The sequence below is a fragment of the Leguminivora glycinivorella genome, chromosome Z (assembly GCF_023078275.1).
Source record: "Leguminivora glycinivorella isolate SPB_JAAS2020 chromosome Z, LegGlyc_1.1, whole genome shotgun sequence".
Lineage (NCBI taxonomy): Eukaryota > Metazoa > Arthropoda > Insecta > Lepidoptera > Tortricidae > Leguminivora > Leguminivora glycinivorella.
In genome coordinates, this window is record NC_062998.1 from 34805928 (window position 1) to 34829953 (window position 24026).

At 38.2% G+C, this 24026-nt stretch overlaps 2 protein-coding genes across 5 annotated transcripts in view; one reads left to right on the plus strand and one right to left on the minus strand.

Moving 5' to 3' along the window:
• LOC125240750 overlaps positions 1-12247 on the plus strand; it is a 31557-nt gene extending 19310 nt beyond the window's left edge. For all 4 annotated transcript variants that reach the window (XM_048148804.1, XM_048148805.1, XM_048148802.1 and 1 more), the window contains exons 3-4: positions 10833-10973; positions 12027-12247. In XM_048148804.1, coding sequence (XP_048004761.1) covers positions 10833-10973; positions 12027-12138 — 253 coding nt within the window. In that variant the 3' untranslated portion in view covers positions 12139-12247. The remainder of the gene's footprint in view (positions 1-10832; positions 10974-12026) is intronic.
• The window catches only part of LOC125240749, a 53109-nt gene that overhangs the window by 23930 nt on the left and 5153 nt on the right, over positions 1-24026 (minus strand). The window contains exons 2-3 of the mRNA XM_048148801.1: positions 14578-14655; positions 13370-13771 (exon numbers count right to left, since the gene is read on the minus strand). Of these exons, the coding sequence (XP_048004758.1) occupies positions 13370-13632 (263 nt within the window). The 5' untranslated portion in view covers positions 13633-13771; positions 14578-14655. The remainder of the gene's footprint in view (positions 1-13369; positions 13772-14577; positions 14656-24026) is intronic.

The window sequence follows — 24026 nt, forward strand, 5'->3', positions numbered from 1 at the left end:
TGCAAAGTAATTTCATACAAATTTTTACTTGATGCCTAGAGCTGGCTCAGCTGGCTGGTAAAATTTACCTACAAAAATAATGAAATTTGAATTATAAATATTGAAAAATCGCTGGATTTAATTTAATGTTATATAGTCAGTATTTTGTTCGTTGGTGTGGTGAAAAATTTTGTGCGTCTCTCTGTAGCAAAGTTTGTTTAATCTAATACGTGCCTTGAAACCCTCGCGTCGCTCAAGATTCCACTTTTAGAACCTTTTTGAAATATTGTAATCTTTCTCTTTCTCGGGTATCAATATATATTAGGTACTCGTATGTATGTATATCTATTTACGAGTATAAATAGCTTTCAGCTTTGTTTGAGCTTCTCAAGACACTTTTACTATTGGGTCGTGTTAAAGCTCCAACTTCCCTACAACCCCCACAGTAACTACGCGGAGGGCCGAAGGCCCGGAGCGTGTCTGACAGGCTCCCAAGCACGCGAAGGCCGCAGGCCGAGCTGCGGGCAGAGTGCTCCCAAGCACGCGAAGGCCGCAGGCCGAGCTGCGTACAGACTGTGCTCCCAAGAAAACAATAACAAAAAGTATCTTAACAAGCGAAGCGGCGGGCCGAAGGCCCGACGCGGAGCTTCGGAGCCGAGCGAAGGCCGAAGGCCGAGCTCCGCGTAGGGCCGAAGACCCGGAGCGTCCCTGATCGACTCGCCGGCGGACTGGGAAGTTGGAGCTTAAACACGACCCAATAGTAAAAGTGTCTTAGAGAAGCGAAACGACGGGCCGGAGGCCGCAGGCCGCAGGCCCGTCGTGAGCTTCTCAAGACACTTTTACTATTGGGTCGTGTTTAAGCTCCAACTTCCCTACAACCCCCACAGTAACTACGCGGAGGGCCGAAGGCCCGGAGCGTGTCTGAGAGGCTCCCAAGCACGCGAAGGCCGCAGGCCGAGCTGCGGGCAGAATGCTCCCAAGCACGCGAAGGCCGCAGGCCGAGCTGCGGGCAGAGAGTGCTCCCAAGCACGCAAAGGCTAAAGCAAAAAAGCAAACAAGCAAAGCAATAAATCAAACAAGCAAAGCACAAAAACAAAAAGCAAAAGCATAGTTTTTAATTTCCTGAGAGAAATATAACATAGGTAAAGTAATTGGGTCCCTAAATAAGTGATATCTGTGCACAACACTGCTTGCAAAAGAAGAACTAATATTGTTACCCATGACAATAAAAGCCCCTCTCAATGCAGTCGAAATTATCATGGGCACATCTAAACTAGGGCAGAAAGCCTTTAGCGTGGGGCCGTGGGGCGAGAAATTTGGGGCGCGCCGAGTCGCCAGGACCAAGCCGCGGGTTCAAATCTAATGTGGTACAGACTCGCTGTAGGAATGAGTTTGTTAAAAAATATATATGCCTGTCGAGTTATTAGTTTGCCTAATTTGAATAATTCCATTGTTAGACGTTATGTTTTGCCTTGCCATACAACAATTTGATGTAAATTAACAATAACACGTTGACAAAAAATATTAAGTTGGTATACAGGGTGGCCCATTCAAATCGGTCAGTATGGGAAAGTCTGAAACTGTAAGACATACGAAGATTTGTTCTTAGAAACCATGTCACCGATTTTGATAAAAAGAAAAACTGCATTCATACAAAAACGTTGTTTTGAAAAAATAAACTTACACTATTTCTATTCAGATATCGTTTGTGTAGGTCTTAATAGTTGGGGAGTTTATTGCAAAACCTTAAATTTTTTGACCAAAGCATGAAACTTGGCACAGTTGTTCCTTATATCAAAATAAGCCGATTAAGATCGGGAGCCTTCGGGAGCCTCCCCCCTGGGGCCCGGGAGGGGGGGTCAAAGTACCGCTTCACCCAGCTTGGTTTGAAAAATTCTAACTTACCCCGTTTAGTTAATAGGTCATGTTTGGTATCGTTTTCGAGTAAATCAATAACGTAGAATTCGTTTTTAGTACTAAAATTATAATTTAATGGTAAATAAAATAAAAAAAATTAAAAAATTTGAAATTTTCATCCATGATTTACAAATTCAAGTCATCATAAATGACAAACTGTTTGCTTTTTCTATAAATAAAAAATATGACATGATAGCCTATTTAATATAGATTATAAAAAATATAACTTTTATCTACCTTTACTAACGTTAAGTTCCACAAAAAAATTACTTTAAGACGCGCGGCGTCGGGACGCCGCGAGCGTAATTTTAAAATGCCTTTATATTAGAAACTCTATTAGACCCCGTTTAGCTATTAGGTCATGTTTGATATCGTTTTCGAGTAAATCAATAACGTAGAATTCATTTTTGGTACTAAAATTATAATTTAATGGTAAGTAAAATTAAAAAAAATTAAAAAAATTGAAATTTTCATCCATGATTTACAATTCAAGTCATCATAAATGACAAACTGTTTGCTTTTTCTATAAATAAAAAATATGATATGAAAGCCTATTTAATATAGATTATAAAAAATATAACTTTTATCCACCTTTACAAACGTTAAGTTCCACAAAAAAATTACTTTAGAACGCGCGGCGTCGGGACGCCGCGAGCGTAATTTTAAAATACCTCTATTTTTAAAACTCTGTTAGACCCGGTTTAGCTATTAGGTCATGTTTGATATAGTTTTCGAGTAAATTAATAACAAAGAATTTATTTTTGGTACTACAATTATAATTTAATGGTAAATAAATTAAAAAAATATATTCATCTATGATTTGCAAATTCAAGTCAACAAAAATGTCAACTGTTTGCTTTTTCTTTAAATAAAAAATATGATGTAAAAGCCTATGCGTATGTCACCAAACACCCGGACAAGTTTGGTGGAAACTTCCTTCACGAACTGCTTGGTGTCTGATGACCATGGTCCAAATGTTTCAAATGCGATTGCCGCAAATATGTAGTTGTTTTTTAAAAATGCATATTTGCGCGTTTAAACTGGGCGTTTTGCAGCAGCAGTCCCTGGTTTCTGGGCCCAGCGTTAGACGTTGGACGGAGCCAAGGTATCCACACAGGTCACGCCCCACGCCAAGGGTCGTCCCAGAAACCAAGGCAAAAGCGAGCAACCATCAGACCGCTTTCCGTCTGCTGCTGACAAGCCGACAGGTTCGAGGGTTGTCGGTATGTTCGCTGTGCCGAGAGCCTTGCGGATTAAATCGTTAAGTGCAGCGTGTCACAAAATTCGGCCAGCACTAGACTGGCAGTGGAGTCCGTGGTGTCCTAATGCGTCGGCAGCAAGGGTGTGGTTGGCATGTCATTTAGCCCCAGTCTTAGACAAATGGCAGTATATGATGAAGTTAGGCAGCCTCGGAAGGAGGTATGTTCTCCAAGTGTCGATCTTTTCTAGTAAAGAGGTTCTTCCGGCACTCATTCACTGTTGCGTAAGGACCCTTGATCTGAAACAATATGTGCATTGTCATCTTATTTAAATAGATTCTGCAACTATCAAATTACAACATTTTTAGTGGATCACCTTCACTATTACACACTTACCTATCATACAAAATAATTACAAACTTTTGTAGAATTTGATTAGCCTATCTATGATATTGCTCCATCTCGTAATAGTTTGAAGCCTTGGGTGGCCATGTTTCTCCCTTGTTGATCGTTTCAAGCTGCGTTTATCGTACCTATCCCATACTATGTCTAATCTAGAAACGTTTTCTTTTGGCTTTGAAGCTTAGCCAGGCCACCCAAGGTGTCAAACTATTACAAGATGGAGCAATATCAGAGGCAAATCAGATTCTACTAAAGTTTGTAATAATTTTGTATGATACGTAACGTAAGTGCCTAAGTGGGTAATACAGAAGGTTACGTGATCCACCAAAAAGTTGTAATTTGATAGTTGTAGACTCTAAAATGATAATGCACATATTGTTTCAGACCAAGTCGTTGCGCAACGGTGAATGAGTGGTCGAAGTACCTACCTCTTTAGGTACCAGAAAAGATCGACAATTGGAGAACATATACCTCCTTCAGAGGCTGCCTTGCATCAGCATATACTGCGCACAGTGTACCAGGGGCCCATTTCTCGAAGCTACAAGTTACAATTTTCAACTGGTTGTCAATGTCTAATATGACAAGTTGGAAAGAGACTTCCGCTTGTAACTTGTAACTTTCAGTTTTGAGAAATGGGACTCAGGGCGTTCTTGTTTGGAGTCAGGCGTTGGTGCCACACCAAAATTTGCCAAGTCCGTCTTCTTGGGGATGGAAGGAAGAAGGAGACGAATGGGTACCACACTGGTCAGACAACACTGAAGTGGCCAGTATATGCTTAGAAGTTACAAGATGTAAATGTAAATCAGGTTGCAAAAACCGATGCAACTGCATAAAGAGGGTAGACCCTTCTTTATTCAGTTCCATATGTACCCAGCTATGTCTCTGTGAAGGGAATGTATAGTATGAGTATGAGTAATCTGTCAATTAGGAGACCACAGACTAAACTATAAGTGCAAACTTTTCAGTGTTGTATACTCTATGGCAGTTCCGACTCAATTATAATAAGCTCATTACAATTGACTTTAGTTAACTATAATAATTTCAAAAATAGAACTTCATACAATTTCTATACTAATTTGCGATACCTGGCAAATTTTCCTGCATCTGAAACACATTTTTTTTATCTGTCGCGTTATCGGCCAATCAGAGACGGTTATTACAAACAATTGGTTGCCAGGTAATTTGATGTTGATACAACGGTGAACGACTCTATTGACATTAATTTTAACTTGCATGAATGGTGATATTTCCGTCCATTGATGAAGAAGATGATGACTCGTAGAAAAAGTATTGTATGCAATAGTGATATAATTAAGCTTTTCAATCTCGTACCGTACTACACATGGTACTCGACTGAAAAGTTTTGTATTATATCACGATTGTATAAAATACTATTGTATAAATTTCTTTCAGGATTCACTACAATGAATAAATAACAGGTACAGTCGGTCTTTAGATAGTGTGGTCCGACCCGACTGTTGCCGTTGTCGACACCGGAGTCAATAATAATGAATCTTTTTCTATTTATGCATTAACACACCTCTGACACTGGCGATCAAATATATGAAAGAGGCGCGTTCCCCGCACACAGTCTAAGCTCGCGTAGGTGAACGCGTACTATTCTTTGTGAATAGGCTTTAATATCATATTTTTATATTTATAGAAAAAGCAAACGTTTGACATTTATGGTGACTTGAATTTGCAACTCACAGATTTTTTTTTTTTTTTTTTTTTCATTTAACATTAAATGGTCATTTTAGTACCAAAACTAAATCCTACGTTATTTATTTACTCGAAAACGATACTAAACATGACCTAATAGCTAAACGGGTTCTAATAGAGTTTTTTAAAATAAAGGCATTTTAAAATTACGCTCGCGGCGTCCCGACGCCGCGCGGCTTAAAGTTTTTTTTATGAAACTTAACGTTAGGAAAGGTGGGTAAAAGTTATATTATTCATAATCTATATTAAATAGGCTTTCATATCATATTTTTTATTTGTAGAAAAAGCAAACAGTTTGACATTTATGATGACTTGAATTTGTAAATCATAGATGAAAATTTCAAACTTTTCATTTTTATTTTATTTTATTTACCATTAAATTATAATTTTAGTACCAAATGAATTCTACGTTATTGATTTACTCAAAAACGATACCAAACATGACCTATGAACTAAACGGGGTATGTTAGAATTTTTCAAAGCAAGCCGGGTGAAGCGGTACTTTGACCCCCCCTCCCGAGCCCCAGGGGGGAGGCTCCCGAAGGCTCCCGATCTTAATCGGCTTATTTTGATATAAGGAACAACTGTTCCAAGTTTCATGCTTTGGTCAAGAAAAAAAAGGTTTGGCCCCTTTTTGTCGATAAACATCCCCACTATAAGCAGTAAATATCTCTAAGAAACATAATGTCTAAAATGAATAAAATGCATTTTTTTCACATACTTTAATTTATCATAGTAGGTGTTCAAAGTGACCACCGTTACAATATTCAGCAAGTTCACTTCATCTTTACAACAGTGTACAAAAATAGCATAACACCGTTGAAGACCTAAAAGTAGCCATAGAGTCAACTTTAACGCAGATTCACCACATGAAGATACAAAATGCAATAGTAAGATCGTTACCTAGACGTGTTGAATATTGTATTGAAAAAGACGGTGGTCACTTTGAACACCTACTATGATAAATTAAAGTATGTGAAAAAAATGCATTTTATTCATTTTAGACATTATGTTTCTTAGAGATATTTACTGCTTAAGACCTACACAAACGATATCTGAATAGAAATAGTGTAAGTTTATTTTTTCAAAACAACCGTGTTCGATTCCCCAGCTGGGTACACTTTTTTTTTTAATTGTATGAATGCAGTTTTTCTTTTTATCAAAATCGGTGACATGGTTCCTAAGAACAAATCTTCGTATGTCTTATAGTTTCAGACTTTCCCATACTGACCGATGTGAATGGGCCACCCTGTATATATGACACGCGTCTCTCACATCAAGTGTGAACGCAGAACAATGTCTATGGAAGAGCCATGGACCTCATTTAAATATTATATGTATACGTTTACCTAGTTGGTTTATTGTTATTTTTACGCAAATGTAAGTAAGTAATAAGATATCACCGTACCGGTTATCCGATTGAGAATCGATAACTTTGCACATTACACAGTGTACCTAGTTGGCTTCGCCAAAAATATATTTCAGATTGTAAATTTAAAGTATATTTGAAGTACTATAAAGGTAGGTAGGTAGAATTCTAGGCGACCGCACCCATAGATGGCCTAGATTGCATGAACACCCCTCAATTGCTTCTAAGGCCGTTGCCACCCTCCAGGTGCCTCCGACACCCGGGTTATTCCACTTTACATTTATTTTTGCGAGACGAAGTTTATAGAACTAGCATAGCGCAGGTGTTTTATACATAAGCATAAATTAAATATAACAAGATCATACCATCCCATACATTAAAATGCGACCGCCTAAGACCGCGCTTACACTCCACCACACATAGATGGCGCCACAATAAAAATGTCTTGTAGCTTTCGATTATACTTGTAGATGGCGTTAAGTGTCACTTTTGACATAGATTTACGGCTCGGAATTGACACAATGCCAATCTACAAATAATCGGTGGCAACAAGGCATTTTTCGGTGGCAACAAGACAAAGATCGCAGGTGCACTTTTTTTGTTGGCAAAAAAAAACAAATACTTACAATTATACTTTAAATACATATTCACTTTGTTCTTAACTACAAAATAAATCTACGGTGGTGGAGTGTAGGACATAAGTAAGCGCGTATAATATTATTTTAATCCAAATAATCAAATGCACTCTAGATACGACTATCTAGAAGCATTCGTAAGGCGGTCGCAGTTATTTTTAATGTATGGGATGGTATGATCTTGTTATATTTAATTTATTATGTCATAATTTATGACATAAGTAATAAAAATTGTGTTAGTGAACAGCAGACACACTTAAAGCATTTTTTTTTGTAATTTAGGGCCTATTTAGATGGTACGAGAACTCGCATACGAGTTTTATTACATTGCGGTATTTGATGGCTGTGCAAATTTGTATGTAACCTGAACAGCCCGCAATGTAACTAAAATCGTATGCGAGATCGCACGCCGTCTAAATCGGGCCTTAGTTTAGGTATCTTTTATCACAGTTAAAGCTTTTATCGTCATGCGTAACAATATTACCTTATCCTTTGGTAAGTAACATTTTGCAGAAATTGACTTAGGTACTTTGCCGTAAATAAATCACTCATTAAATATTAAATATGGATACCTAACGCAATAGAAAATTCTCTATATAAAGCAATTTATGTCCGAAAATGTATCCACCTTATCCGGGTGGCAGGTGGTCCGCTATGTCGAGGAAGTGTACACGAAACCCAAACGCGTTATTAATAATGGTGAATGCCAATGTCTAACGTTAGATCATACTACTGGCCATACTCCAACTGCACGTCAAGCCATACATGCCTCGTCAACTCTCGATGCGCACATAGCGCAGTCCGCTTATGAGGCGAGCTGACAAGTTGAACTGGCGGCTTGATCGCAGACTTAACCCTATTAGAACCATGTGCATAAGTCTTCTCCGCTTGTATTAGCAGCAGGAATAAGATTAGCTTTGTAGATGTTCTTTTACACATGTTGTCTATGTCTAGGTGCATCTATTTATCCGCCTACGTTGCGCCGCAAGGGGGGCGACATCTAAGTGGGAGTGTTCAGTACGGAAATTAAATTGACTATAATAGACATACCGAGATAATAGGTAGGTGCTTGCCAATGTTACAGTGGATTCAATGTCACTGGCAAATGGCTATGGCGTGTAAAACGATGTGCGAATGAGGTAGGCACAGGCAGGATAGGATCTCATAAATCATGATCATAATGACAATGAATGTGATTCCATTCAACGTCTACAGATCGCATAGAATACTATTTTTAAAGTACATTTTAGGTTTTTTAATGTACGTATTTTTTTTCTTTTTCTATTCTACTGTATTGTGACCCACCTATGTTAAGTGACCCACTGTTGGGCAAAAGTAGGCGCTCCGAGTAGGGATTGCAGTACCGGTACTGTTTTAAAGAACCGGGATTTTCGGTACCGAAGCAATGTGGAACCGGGATTTCCCGGGATTTTCGGTACTTTCGGGACTGGTCTAATTATTTCGCTTTTTCAAATAAAACAACACTTTTTTGGGATTTTAAGTCTTTTATTATATTACTATAACCGAGCCGCCCCGGCTTCGCTCGGCGTATTATTTTATCTGTCTTTTTTATTACTTAATTATAAATCGGAATTTGGGAGAACAAGCAAAAAATCGTGAGAATTCCGCCTAAACCCGATCTGGCAACCATAGGCACCAATGGTTACTGTTGCAATACATTGCTCCGATTAAGTGATCTGCCATTACTGAGAGATGTTTAATCGCTTAGTAAAAGAAATAAGACAAATACTACTACAGAAATATAATAACTGATTATAGACCGGCAGTAAAACCTCACAAAATTCCCCAAACACGTCATTTGAAGCAAAGGATGTAAACTAAAGGAAACAAAACATTATTTCTTGCTAGTCAGAGGGAACGTTCTCGAGAAAATTGGTAATTTTCTGGAAATTTATTTGGATACCGCAATACCACATTATAATATAAACGTTTTTTAAAAGTTAACATGTTTATAGCAGTTATCCTTAAAAGTTAGACATAAACCTAAAAATTTTTCTAGACCTACATATGTATATGTATACACATACACACACACACACATACAATCACGCCTGTATTCCATAAAGGGGTAGGCAGAACACATGAAACTACTAAAGCTTCAGTGCCACTCTTGGCAAATAAGGGGTTGAAAGAAAACGAATGAACGAAACGAAGAATGTATAAGAGGTACAATACCACCATACATTATTTTGTTATTATGTTGATCGGTATGGGTAGGGTTTTTGATTACAGCTGTTAAGCAGCGTCATTTAAGTCATTTTTACCACATATTATTTTAGCACATATCGTCATGTTTTAATCAATTTATAATAACATAGGTGGAAAACGTATGAAAAATGGGTTTGCTCCCGGGAAATACCGGTACCGAAAGTACCGGGAGTTCCCGGGATTTTTGGCCAAGCAAAGAACCGGGAAATCAAGTTGAAAAATCCCGGTACTTTCGGTACTTTCGGGAAATACTTTTTAGTGACTTTTTTGCTACAAATATTTATTTCTGTTTATATTATTTATACCATTAAAAAATAGGCGTAGGTACAGTAACACGCGCCTACTAATATTTAATAGCGGGTGGCAGTGGCAGACTGGTTCCCGTAGCCACCGTGATACCCTAGCTAGTCCCGCTAGTCGGTAGTGGAGTTTTGTATTTTTGGTGAAGGTTTGTTATATTAATTTGTGTATTTATTTTTTCTCTCTCAATCTTATTTCTCATTTGACTCATTTCTCTACATGTTATAAAACAGTCTCCCGACGCGTATGTCTGTGTGTTCGCTAATTTTGCGATAGACTCGAAAACTACTAAACGGATTTTCAATTTAGGGATTGCAGTACCGGTACTGTTTTAAAGAACCGGGATTTTCGGTACCGAAGCAATGTGGAACCGGGATTTCCCGGGATTTTCGGTACTTTCGGGACTGGTCTAATTATTTCGCTTTTTCAAATAAAACAACACTTTTTTGGGATTTTAAGTCTTTTATTATATTACTATAACCGAGCCGCCCCGGCTTCGCTCGGCGTATTATTTTATCTGTCTTTAGAAAGAGACAAAAAGTAGCCTATGTCACTCTCCATCCCTTCAACTATCTCCACTTAAAAAATCACGTCAATTCGTCGCTCCCTTTTGCCGGTAAAGGCGGACTAACAAACAGACACACACACTTTCCCATTTATAATATTAGTATGGATATAAATAAATTATACGACACTTTATTAAATTATTTCCTCCACAAACAAAACACCTACTCAATCACTAACTACTTTGTCTGAAAAATCAGACACGTCTTAGACTTCTCTCTGTTTGTTTACATATTACGTTACGAAAATACATATAGGTACATCATTATCTGCATTTTTAATCAATCCTAGTACCTAGGTTCGATTGCAGCAGAGAGATAAAGATAGACTTGTAAATTTATATGTATCAATGGTGAAGCAATCAGACCAAGTCGAACATACACTAATATTACCTATAATAACGTACATTTTGTATCGACTCTGCCGAGACGCAAAATAAGTAAATGATTAAGTATCATTCTGACGTCAGTGTAACCCTTGACCTAAATACCAACTGCTAATTCTGTCAAATTGTAGCAAAACGCAGGCAGAAGCGGAGGCGGCTAAGAAGGAAGTAGAGGCCGCCCTGCCGCACGTCGCGTCCAAGGAAGAGACCGCCAAGACGCTCAAGCCCGTCCCCGTCACTTCAACCGGAGCCATCGGCTGGCTCTCGTCCAAGTTCGTCATTATCATTTATTTACTCGATTTAGATAATATATCATTTAAAGAGTAATCTTTATCCTTTCGCTATAGTCTGCACTAACATATCGACCTAAGTGGCTCTGTTTTGAAGTGCTCACAAAATTTGAAGACTAAGAGCGGTGATCCGATTCCGTGAAAATAAGATTCGCTGTAGCCGTAGAACTATTTGTAAGGTACATAATTAACGCACGCATTGAATATATTGTGTGGTCTACACCACTCGAATCTCGAATTAATTCGTAAGACTTTCAAAAATAGCAAGTCACCGTTTTCCACTGGCAGTCTGACATTCGAGTGACAAAATCCCGCATGCGAGATTCAAAACTCGCCTCCCAGATCCTAAAAATGACGGAAAGAAGTCGGATGACGGAGATCGGATCTAGTGCGTAAATTACCATACAAATAAGCTACAACTGATCTCATTTTCACGGATTCGGATCGAACGTAGTGTGAAACGGTTCTCGGTTTTGCAGCGCCAACGAGCTTTTTAATCGATGTCTGTCAAAGTAAGGCGTGCTTTCATGTTTCACATAAAGCGCCCTTTTGAAAACATCTCGCCCGGCATCGCGGCACGAATGTGTACCCTATCCAAGCCTCTACTTTACGGGAAGGACATTTTGCACCGAGGCTAAGATTAGACGCGAAATGAGTTCCTTACGCCAACGTTAAATAGACGCAGCTGAAATTCTATTCCTTGTGAATAGTTTGAAAAAAATACTAGTTGTAGCTTGAATGCATGGGGATATACATAAGCTTGAATGGAAGATATCTATGAGGGGGGTTAGAAATTTACCTTATTTATTAACCTGTTTTAGACGGGCGTTGAGTTTTTAAATATGATGCTGTTGTAATTAATGTTAGTCTTAATATACATACTTGTACTTATTTCTATTCATTCTATTTTCCAAGTGAAAACTATGGTGAATGATAATGTCGAACCCGTATAATATGCTGCGTAAGATTTGTAGGTGGAATACATCATTCGTATATAGAGTCGACGTCATAATGACTCAGATTCATATTTTTCAGGCCCGACTGCCAGTTAGAAATTTACACTTCGTGGCTCTCGAAACCTCCTTTAAGGCTTCCTGATGCCTGGGACATGAAAAACTACACGGGACCGAAAATCACTAAGCATTAAATCAATTACTGCTCAACACAATTAGTACTTACTGTTCTACCTCGCTAATGCTTTCATCTATATTTAGACTGACTTAAATATTGGTCAATACAGCTGCCTATGAAGAAAACTTTCGTTTAATTGATTGATCCACTTTACAGCTAACTCGTTGCAATAGCTCTATCTTTCATCCAATTTAGCCGCACAGCGATAGCCGGACCGATAACATCGTTTTATTTCTTCTACGAGTAGCTAGGTACACTACACGAGTAGCTTGCCTACGCTACGCGTGTACCAATACCTACTCTTATTTCAAGACGGATCGATTTCACTATGTTATGACAAATGTTAAGTCATCATATCAGGTTATCAATCCTTTTGGTAATTAATATAATCAATTTTGTAGTCACGTAGAGCCTAATTATGTTCTATACAATACTTGATCGTACCCGCTAACTTTAACGTAACCTAGAATATAGGACATCTAGGTGATTATTACCTATTTAATTTATTGTAGTAGGTAAGTAAACTGTCGGAAATATTGGCATATGGAAAGAAAAATATCAGTAATACCAATAGTAATACATATAAATTATAATAAAAGATGAATAACTATTAGGCACTGGTCCCACGGCGAGCTAGCAAACTATGAGCTATCGGCTATTTGTGCGACAAAAGATAGTCGCTCCCGTGTAAATAAAAGTGACAGATGTATTATAGCTGAGCTATTGACTATTTTATAGTTCATCGCTCAGCTATAATACATCTCTTTCTTTTGTTTACACGGCAACGACTATCTTTTGTCGCATAAATAGCCGATAGCTCATCGCTTTACTAGCTAGTGGTGGGACCAGTGCCTTAGGCTATTATTATAGACAGTCTAAGTAGGTAGACTTGCAAAGGTAATTTAATTTTTATAACGTAACCTTTACAGTTTATTTATGTACCTACTTACGTAACTGATATTTACCTGTATCAATAGCCAACGAGCCATTGGTCGACCTTTGTTGCTATACATAGGTTCTCCATAAAAATACGGTGATATTTCTGTTTTTAATAAAACAATATGAGTAATCTGTAATAGACTAATAATAGTAGGTGCATTCATTTATTAATCATATCATATTGATTCCTACATTAGAAGCAATAAGTAGAGGCCCTTTATACTCTACCTAAATTAATATTTTATAAGTAAGTACGAGTATACGTACGCCACAATTTGGCAATCTGCCACAGCTAAAGATCGACTTACCTCTTCAAAGAGGTGTGCTTGGTGCCATTGGAGAGGAGCTTGTGTTTCGGCTTGTCGTGCGCGCCCGTGGGCGTGGAGGAGGACAGCGTCAGGTCGCTGGCGAACGAGCTGGTGGACGAGTCCTTGGAGATGGCGGTCTTGAGCGCGCGGCGCGCCGCCGACTCCGGGCTGCCCGGCGCCAGCTCCAGCGCCAGCCGCGCCTTGCCAGCCGGCGCCGGCGCCACCGGCGGCTTCTGCTCCACGGGCACCATGTAAGACAGCATCGCTGCCTCCTTAGTTCTCTACTCGTGACATTTCACGCAGTCTATTTCAGTAATCCGTCTATTGAATTCATAGCCTTATCAGTCTTAAGTATCACTTCACTCACTATTAGTTAAAAATCGATTCGTACCCTACTGAGATCTGAAACAAACATACTAATTTAGCGAGGCATTTATTTCGTAAAGTAAAATCATCGGAAGCCACTAGAAAATGTATGCCGTGTGACTATAAGTAAAGAAGGTTTTCCAAAGCCGAAATACGGGAAAAATCGATTGCTTTTTCCCGCCACTATAATCATAATCAATTAATAAAATAAGTATTGATCATAAACAGAAAGCTTGCCGCGTCGTATTAATAGCAATGCAACGCAATAATCGACTAAACCAGATCAGATCACTCATGTTACGAAATTGCAATAAGGCGTCATCCATATATTACGTCACAGTGTAAGGGGGAGGGGGGTCATACTAAATGTGACAATCCCTGTTAAAGGGATACAAAAAAGCGTGACATAGGGGGGGGGGAGGGGTCCAAAAACCTGAAATTTGGTGTGACGTAATATGTGGATGATCCCTAATTGCAATTCAAAACAGATTATAACCGTAGCCGCATAATGCACGGTTAATGAAAAGGCGGCGGGATGCGCAGTAAATTTCTGTATATAAATAATCTCTACGAATAGGTTAGTAAAGGCATATTATGCCTTGAATTATACTTCATTATATATTATGCTATACGTTCGTACGTATCTATGTAGCCATATGTGTCATGTTCTATCAAAATCGTACTTACTATCGGTCATCTTTAAGGCACTATTTTCATATTATTAGGTTCATTATGAAATCGAACTTATCGACGTGGTACCTTTTGATTGAAAACGTCACATGTGCTGACATCGGCATAGGTGCGCTACGCATAAGCAACGTGCTTAGATAGTTATTACTTACCTATTAATATTATCTCCGCCACGTGACCCAGTCCACGTGAACATTTCTCACTTTATTGACTACTGCCTTCTGGTCAATCTGGAAATAAATAAGTAATTGTTAAGTAATTAAAATTATACGAGTCTAATACAGATTGCAAATATTGTAAACTAACCAATTTATAATATAGCCGCAGGTGACTAAATTAACAATTAATTAATAATATGCTCTAAATAATGAAAGCAACCTTCATCAAAATAGGTTAGACGTCAATGGTAAAATAGTACATTACGATACAAGTTCGAAACGAGTGGCGATAAATTATTATTAAATCGACACGAGTTACGAATTTCCTTTTCGCACGTGTATCGTACGACGTTTTTCAGTACAGATGGCCCTCCGAAGTTTCAACCTGACATATAATGAACCACTTCTCGCACTAGTGCGTAAAAAAAACACCATCTGTACTGAAATAGTACATTACGATACAAGTGCGTAAAAAAGGAAGTTCGAAACGAGTGGCGATAAATTAAAACACGACCGAAGGGAGTGTTTTAAATCGACACGAGTTACGAATTTTCTTTTCGCACGTGTATTGTACGACGTTTTTCAGTACAGATGACACTCCGAAGTTTCGACCTGGCATATAATGAACCACTTCTCGCACTAGTGCGTAAAAAAAACACCATCTGTACTGAAAAAATATTTGCATTTTGCCTTTTCTATTATATTTCGATACAGTGGAGACTTATGATTGTGTTCCTATGGCGGAAATCGTTTGGCAATTTGATATCGAAAATGATGTTATTCATTTTATTCCCTAAAGACCAGTGCATAAAAAGCGTTTTGGGGAATGAATTCCCAGCAAGATGGAAATCTTTTGAATGCCTTAATAGGGTTTGGTCAGAGTTACGCCGTGTCTTGCGTGGGCGACGGTCGCGCGACCGTCGCGCGACCGTCGCCGTCGCGTCTTATACTTCCATATCGATAAGGTTTGATTTCGTATGCGTCGCATCGCCGTCGCGCGACCATCGCGCGACCGTCGCCCACGCGAGCCACGGCGTTAACGAAATCCCATGGTGTGTGTAAATTTAGACGGGTTTAAGCGTACATTTTTCTTGAGATTGCTTGCAATTTTATTAGATAAGTATGTAGTACTCGACAAAATCTAATTTGATTGGCGCACTACCTATGCATAGTCACACGTTACCTAAGCGCTCAGAACTGAGACAGTGGCCTTGCTGAATTAAAATGAGCATGTCTATAAAACTAGACAAATTAAGAAGACTCGTTATCATATGTGCATTTTTGATAATGTTATGCTCAAGCCGTGTGGGAATGACAATATAATAGCATTCCTGAGGCAAGGAAAGGTCACTCGCCCGCGGTGAACTCACGCGCCGTTGTGCTCTGGACACGCTCATGATTGGCAACAAATAATTACAAGTTCACATTCATTTCCTACCGGCTAGAACTTCCACATCGCCGTGTAAATATAGCGGCCTTATTCTTGCGCCTGCAGCATTCGACGTATCAACAACCGACAACCTATCGTATCGAAAACGTATTCTCCATATTTGTTGCCCATATTATGTACCTACCTACGCGACGTGTACTTCATTGCATAATATGGCGTTCTAAAGGACATATTTAAAGTTTACAGAAAACTTATTATCTCTTATCTTTCATTATCGTGCATTCCGAGGTTGACCCCCTTTTTAGGGTTCCGTAGCCAAAATGGCAAAAACGGAACCCTTATAGTTTCGTCATGTCCGTCTGTCCGTCTGTCCGTCTGTCCGTCTGTCCGTCTGTCACAGCCGATTTACTCGGAAACTATAAGTACTACAGTGATGAAATTTGATGGGAATATGTGTTGTATGAACCGCTACAAAATTATGACACTAAATAGTAAAAAAAAGAATTGGGGGTGGGGCCCCCCATACATGTAACTGAGGGATGAAAATTTTTTTTTCGATGTACATACCCGTGTGGGGTATCAATGGAAAGGTCTTTTAAAATGATATAAAGTTTTCTAAAAAACATTTTTCTTAAAGTGAACGGTTTTTGAGATATCAGCTCTCAAAGTCGTAAAAAGTATCCCCCCCCTCTATTTTTATAACTACGGGGTATAAAATTCTAAAAAAAATAGAGGTGATGCATGCTAATTAACTCTTTCAACGATTTTTGGTTTGATCAAAGTATCTCTTATAGTTTTTGAGATAGGTTGATTTAACTGTAATTTTGGCAGGTGTATAAATTGACATAATAAGTTTATTATATTTGCTGCTACGGAACCCTTTGTGCGCGAGCCCGACTCGCACTTGGCCGGTTTTTCTGTTTCATTTGTCTGGGTTTATTTACAACTGCTACAGCAGCAGCGAAAACGACTTTGAATATTTACACTACCAACGGCCATTTACTTTAATTAACTGAGCATTAAGTACTCGTACATTTCCTCATCGAGTGCAAAAAAATGGCCTTTTTGAAGAATGAAACCAATGATGCAACCTGAACCGCGTGAATGACAATAATCGTATGCCTCACCCAGTGGTCATCAAGCTAGCGACATTCAAAATGTTGTAGGCAATGGTGGAAATGATTCGGCGCGCCCACAGCGTGGGCTGGGCACAATTGTTGGACACCTAATGTTTATTTTGTTTGTCCATATGACGTAACACGGCAGCGGCAAGGGCACATCACTGCATCTGTATCAGTAGCTAGTCAGTATATACATAAACATATGTACCTGGTACGTACTATTAATATCCGATGATCGTGCATGAATAGGAAAGTGAACTATTTACGCGCGGAGTTGCCATATCAATTGCCAATAGATTCCCAGTCTATTAGTTACACACTGATTTAGGGTAGCTGCATAAGCATGTTAGCTTTTACTTTACTATATTCTAGACTTTTGTGCGGAGACAAAATTTGTAGATTCACGACTCTTCTCTTTCCGCACAGACTCTCTTTCCCACAAATGCAAGAACTTATTCTACCTCTGATAGTCGATGTTCGAAATGACACTGATTTGCCATATTTAGTTTTCAAATATTATACTGTAACATAACAATAAGAATAACTACTATACTATTTACGTAGTTTCCTTAAACGTAGGTATGCATCCGTAAAAACTTCGTTACCCAATAAAAAGTTACAAAAAAAAGACTTCATTGACTCGGGATTTACAGGATATTTCAAACGATCCAGATAATTTTAATTCATAACATGGCAACATTGCTCACCAGCTCTGGTTCTTCACTGGGTCGCTCTAGGTACAGTTAAATGTCATAGAGCCGCAAACCCATTCTATTATGCACAATGCTATGCTATTTAGGTAACTATACTAACTATAGCGAAGTACGCAGGTAAGTTGAGTTGGAACCGTCTATCGTGTCATTCATTCCTTTCTATTTCGAATAACTATTGTCCTGGTTGGAAATGGGCAGTTTACCTTGCCCAATTCTTATCGAAAAAAAAATACAGTTTTGAAACTTTTGAACTTATTGAGATACTTAGACCATTATGATCGCTATTTGTATTTATTTTACAATACAAGACACGAGAAGAAAAACATCCGCACCAATTCTTCATCCCGAGTCCAAAATTCCTAATTTTGACTAAGTAATCCTGGCATTTGTGACTAAGTAGTTGGATTTAAGTAGGTATAGGATATTAAATAACGTAGGTTATCTGAAGAATGGTTATCTAAGTTCAGATTTATTACGCTTGCATCATAATATTCATGTTGTACATCTAAAGCTAAAACCACAGAATATATGTATAATAGTACAAGTACTAACTTAAACTAATACGGAGTACCTATACGGACAAAAATATGTTAAATAGGTAACTTATCAATTGTGAACAGTTTATCAGTCAAGTAAATTTTGTACATCTAAGTGCGTTTTCACATTATCCGATCGGATGTGGAGTGGAATCATACTAACGGTATAGTGATTCTCAGCTTTATTTACAAAAAGTACATACCGAGGGTTTACTGGTGAAACCCGATAAATCGAGATAATTTTCCTTTGAAATAAGAACATTGTGAAATTTACACATAGTTCGAATTTCAAAAACCAGTTTGCTCAACTTATCGCGTTTGACCAGTAATATCGACTCGATACATACATAATTATGTACATATAATCACGCCTGTATTCCATAAAGGGGTAGGCAGAGCACATGAACTACTAAGTTTCAGTGCCACTCTTGGCAAAAAGGGGTTGAAAGAAATCCAAATTGTGACATTGCAGTGACAGGTTGCCAGCCTCTCGCCTACGCCACAAACCCATATCTCACAGTCGACTTCTACGACACCCACGGGAAGAAAGGGGGTGGTGAACGGGGTTATACAAAAACTAGTAGCATAATGTATATCCAATTTATGTCACCTAACACGGCTAGGTTGATAAATGAAATTGTGACTCAAATTGTAGCATAATGTATATCGTCAATTTATGATAACCGGACTATAGGTCCCCTAACTGCATAATATTTCCCATTTGGCTAGGATATCTGATAAATGATGATTTATTGTGATAAATCAAATTGTACTGTCCTAACTTAGAAGAAGGATCATAAACGAAGTGTTCAATTAACCAACTATGACAGTATCAGCCGCAAAATCGCCAAATTATCGGGACATATTGTGTTATGTCCATTGGAGTACGGGACAGTTATGTCCATTGTTAATTGTTTAGTCGATCATGCGCATTACCTTCAGCGAACCACGAACTGTCTTATTTTATTAGTATTATTCCAGTGCGCTATCAAATTTCCTCAGATGATCATCTTCGGGAGCAGCAGTGGTTGTTGACGCGCTCTTTTTAAATGACAAACAGGCAATCAACGTGCATCTAATAAAATCTGGTTAAGACGATACAAGAGCGAAAATGCTAAAATAAAAAAGAGCCCTCCTTTCAAATTTGGAATTTTAGTTAAATATACTAATAATAACCAGATTTATCAAAAAAAATGTCCATTCAGAACAACTGAGTTAAAAGATATTGCGCACTTTTTTATTTAATCGAGGTTTAGCTCTCGACTGTTTCCTCCTTCAAAACTTAATCGTAATGAAATTTGAGAGTCTGAATAACAATGAAATAATCTGTGTCGGACCGTTTAGTTTTTTTGGCTAATTGTTACTAATTTTGAATACCACACCTTTTTTGCGCCATAATCAATAAGGCCGTTTTTGGAAATTTTTGATGGGCTCTAGCGTCTTTAAAAATAAGAATATCAAAAATCAAAACGGTCCATAATAATAATCTGTGTTGAAAAAAATCATTGCTCTATCTTCAAAAAAGAGAGAGGAAATAGTCAAGAGCGTTTGTATGGAGAATTGACCCCTCCTGTATCGTCTTAATATTAGTATTACTCCAGTGCGCTATCAAAGTTCCTCAGATATCTTCGGGAGCAGCAGTCTTTGTTGACGCGCTCTTTTTAAATGACAAACAGGCAATCAACGTCAACGTGCATCTAATAAAATCTGGTTAATCAGACGGCGCAATGTTTATATCGATAGCGGCATTAGCGGCTTACTTCTTTAGACAATAAAAAATACACGTGTCACTCTCAAAATAAACGGCCTTCGCACAACTCCTTTCATCGAACAGTTTCCGGTATCACCGTGATGCCTGTACCGACACGAGACGGGCCGCGCCAGCACAGGACGTCCTACGTTTACCGTCTGTCTGGATCTAGATCTGGTCATCGCGGCCAAAGAAAATTCACGCATCCTGCCATCACTCTGACCTAGAAATCGTTACGACATGACCTCACCTAATGAGGCAGCTAAAAATAGATCATACCACGTAAATGTGCGGGTTCAAGGAAATGCCGCTCGGCATGCCGTAAGTTTCCAATACCTATATAGAAATGCACGGGAAGCATGGTCGCGCGATAGACGATAAAATATCAGGCCGTCCCTATCGCACTTACAAATAGTGCCTGCTATTTTATCACTTATCGCGCGACCATAATTGCCTGCCTGGTTAACGTAATTTCGTAATGTCGTCGATCTCGCGATTCAATCGCATGTTAATTTATCGCTTCGAAAATCGCCATGGCCGGCCGTGTCGTGACCTTTATAGTTTTTTCGTACCTAAATTCGATACCAGTCAATGTCAAGAAATTGTTCCTTCATTTTTGTAGCATTTTTTTTAAGTAAGTAGCTATACCTCTTTAGACCAAACTTTATTTTGAGATTAGTTCAATAATTCTGTTTTTATAAAGTTTAATATTATATTAGGTAAGACTGTGCACGCACCGTCCAAACTCCAACTTTGTCTATTTCAGATAAGGTACAGCGGGACAATTTCGACTAGGGGGGCAAATGCAACGGATCCATTTTTTTTTCGATGTTTTACAATGTTTGCATTATTAATTAGTGTCCACTAGTTATATAAGGCACGCGTGTGCAGTGGATACATGTGGAACTCAACTTAATAGTGTAATAATAATGGAAAAAAAATTGATCAGTTACAATTGATTGCGATTTTCCCCGCTGTACATAAGTTTTATAACGAAAACTAAAAAATAAAATTGTACGTACCGGCGTAATATGGACGGCAAACATACAACTTTCAGCACGTCACGAGGGATCCTTAAGAGGGCTTTCGTGTTAAAAATAGTGAAATCGCAACCGAGCGCTCGATCATACCGTGTGTGGTATCAAATTAAAGGGCTTTGCGAGTAGTTTATAAATATATATCACATTATAGGACTTTTTCTACTTGGTCTAACAAAATATGAGAAAATGTCCAAAAGTGGTAATAATTGTACCGGTGAAGGCTCGTTTTCAAAAAATTGGCAAAAATCAATAATAGCAATTTATAATCACTAAGGCATAACAGCAATTTAAATAAACATTGCAGATTAATTTAGTACAAAACTTACTTCGATGTGATGTAGATTTTCAAAGAAATTGTCACTTAATTTTAGGTAATTTCTGAAAAAAATTGAATTCGCCTTAGGCTAGTTTACTCTTTTTCAAAAACTTAAAATAAAAATCTAGTCTGAAATGATTGTGGTACAGGATATACGAATTATAAATTTACCCGTTTTAATATTCAAAATTGTCCAAATTTTACAAATAAGATCGACTGATTCAGCTCTATACGTGCGTTTTTCTAAACGTGCATTAGAGAAAAAATCATAATTAATTTAGTGAGTTAGTTTTCAAAAATCCAGTCTTATAAAAATCAAGATAATAAGATGCTCTAACTGGAACTTGAATTAAATAAATCTATTGGATAACGGAAAGTGTAGTATTTCACCGGCTAAAACTATAAATTTTACATTCTTTTGACGTTTTTTTTGAAAGCAGCCTTAACATGAGCCAGCGATTTTCACCGAACTAGGTATACAAGTAGATAGGTTTAGTTTCTAATGGGGTGGCAACGCGCATGTGACACTGTTTGAGTTGCAGGCGTCCATAGGTTACGGTGACCGCTTTACATCAGGCGGGCCGTATGCTTGTTTGCCACCGACGTAGTATTAAAAAAAAAAAAAAGGTATGTATTAGAGATGGGCCGAATACGGACTTTGCCGAATACGAATATTCGGCCGAACATTCGGTTCAGCTGTTACGCCTGTTACCGAACCGAACATTCGGCCGAATATTCGGTTCCACCATATCCTTAATCATGGCTTATTCCTTAGAGCGCTCATCAATTTCACGAAACGGCCATCGATAGATGGCGTTGGCGCTCGGTACGCGAGCACCGGCAACTCAACGCGCGTTTCAACGCAGACACGAATAATCTTGATAGTTTTGAATTAAATTGCTAATAACATAATTTTCAATTTTATATGGGGACTCTTTATTTAATTTCATATTCATGGTATGGTAGTAGTAAATAAGGTATATGAATGTAGTAAAAGTATAGTATTAGTCAACATATACATATATAAATTCAGGTTTCCTAATTGATTGATTCAACAACCAACACCGCTGAGCCGAAACTACGAAAGCTAGAAAGTCGAAATTTGTATAGATTGCATTAACACAATTTCGAAGAGATAAGAATTGATTATGAAAATTTACAGCCCTAGTAGAGGGAAAAAGGGAGTGAAAGTTTGTAGCGGGATCAATTTGTTTTTTTTTTTATTAGGAAAATTTTAGTTAGGAACTTGAAATTAGAAAATAGTTTAATAGTGATTTCTGTTTTTTAGGGTTCCGTAGTCAACTAGGAACCCCTATAGTTTCGCCATGTCTGTCTATCCGTCCGTCCGTCCGTCCGCGGATAATCTCAGTAACCGTAAGCACTAGAAAGCTGAAATTTAGTAACAATATGTATATCAATCACGCCAACAAAGTGAAAAAATAAAAAATGGAAAAAAAATGTTTTATTAGGGTACCCCCCCTACATGTAAAGTGGGGGCTGTTTTTTTTTTCATTCCAACCCCAACGTGTGATATATTGTTGGATAGGTCTTTAAAAATGAATAAGGGTTTACTAAGATCGTTTTTTGATAATATTAATATTTTCGGAAATTATCACAGTTATAGTGACTTTCATATTTTTATAAGAACAGCATGCACTTACGTCCAGAACAGTGACATTTGGTGCATTGGAACTGCTCATGATGTGTCACTTTTTAACCGTCGCCTCAAATCTGAGAGATTTGAGGCGAAGTTCTCAATTCGTCTGTATGTTTATTTTTATTTTTTTAATTTTTTTATGTTTGTTCCTCGATATCTCCGTTGTTACTGGACCGATTAAAAAAAAATATTGAATGTACATGAATACAGATTGGTCCCATTTTTCTCAGAACCCAGTTCTGATGATGGGATCCTGGAGTAATCGAGGGAACTCCTCGAATCTGAAAGGCATACGTATGGTGATTTTTGTGTTTTTAAAGGAACAGCATGCATTTAGGTACGGAACAGTGACATTTGGTGCAGTGCAACTGCTGATGATGGCCAGAACGGAACTTCTCAAATCTGAACGGCACGCTTATAGTGACTTTGGTATTTTTATAAGAACAGCATGCACTTTCGTCCAGAACAGTGACATTTGATGCAGTGGAACTGCTGATGATGGTCAGAACCGATCTTCTCAAATCTGAACGGAACACTTATAGTGACTTTGGTATTCTTATAAGAACATCATGCACTTACGTCCAGTCCAGAACAGTGATATTTGGTGCAGTGGAACTGCTGATGATGGTCAGAACACTCAGAACCAAACTCCTCAAATCTGAACGGCACGCTTATAGTGACTTTGGTATTTTTATAAGAACAGCATGCACTTACGTCCAGAACAGTGACATTTGGTGCAGTGGAACTGCTGATGATGGTCAGAACCGAACTCCTCAAATCTGAACGGCACACTCATAGTGACTTTGGTATTTTTGTAAGAAAAGCATGCATTTAAGTTCAGAACAGTGACATTTATTTAGTTATGTTTGTTGGTATGGGCCACGCTCAGTGTAGGGTTCCGTAGTTTTCCGTATTTTTCT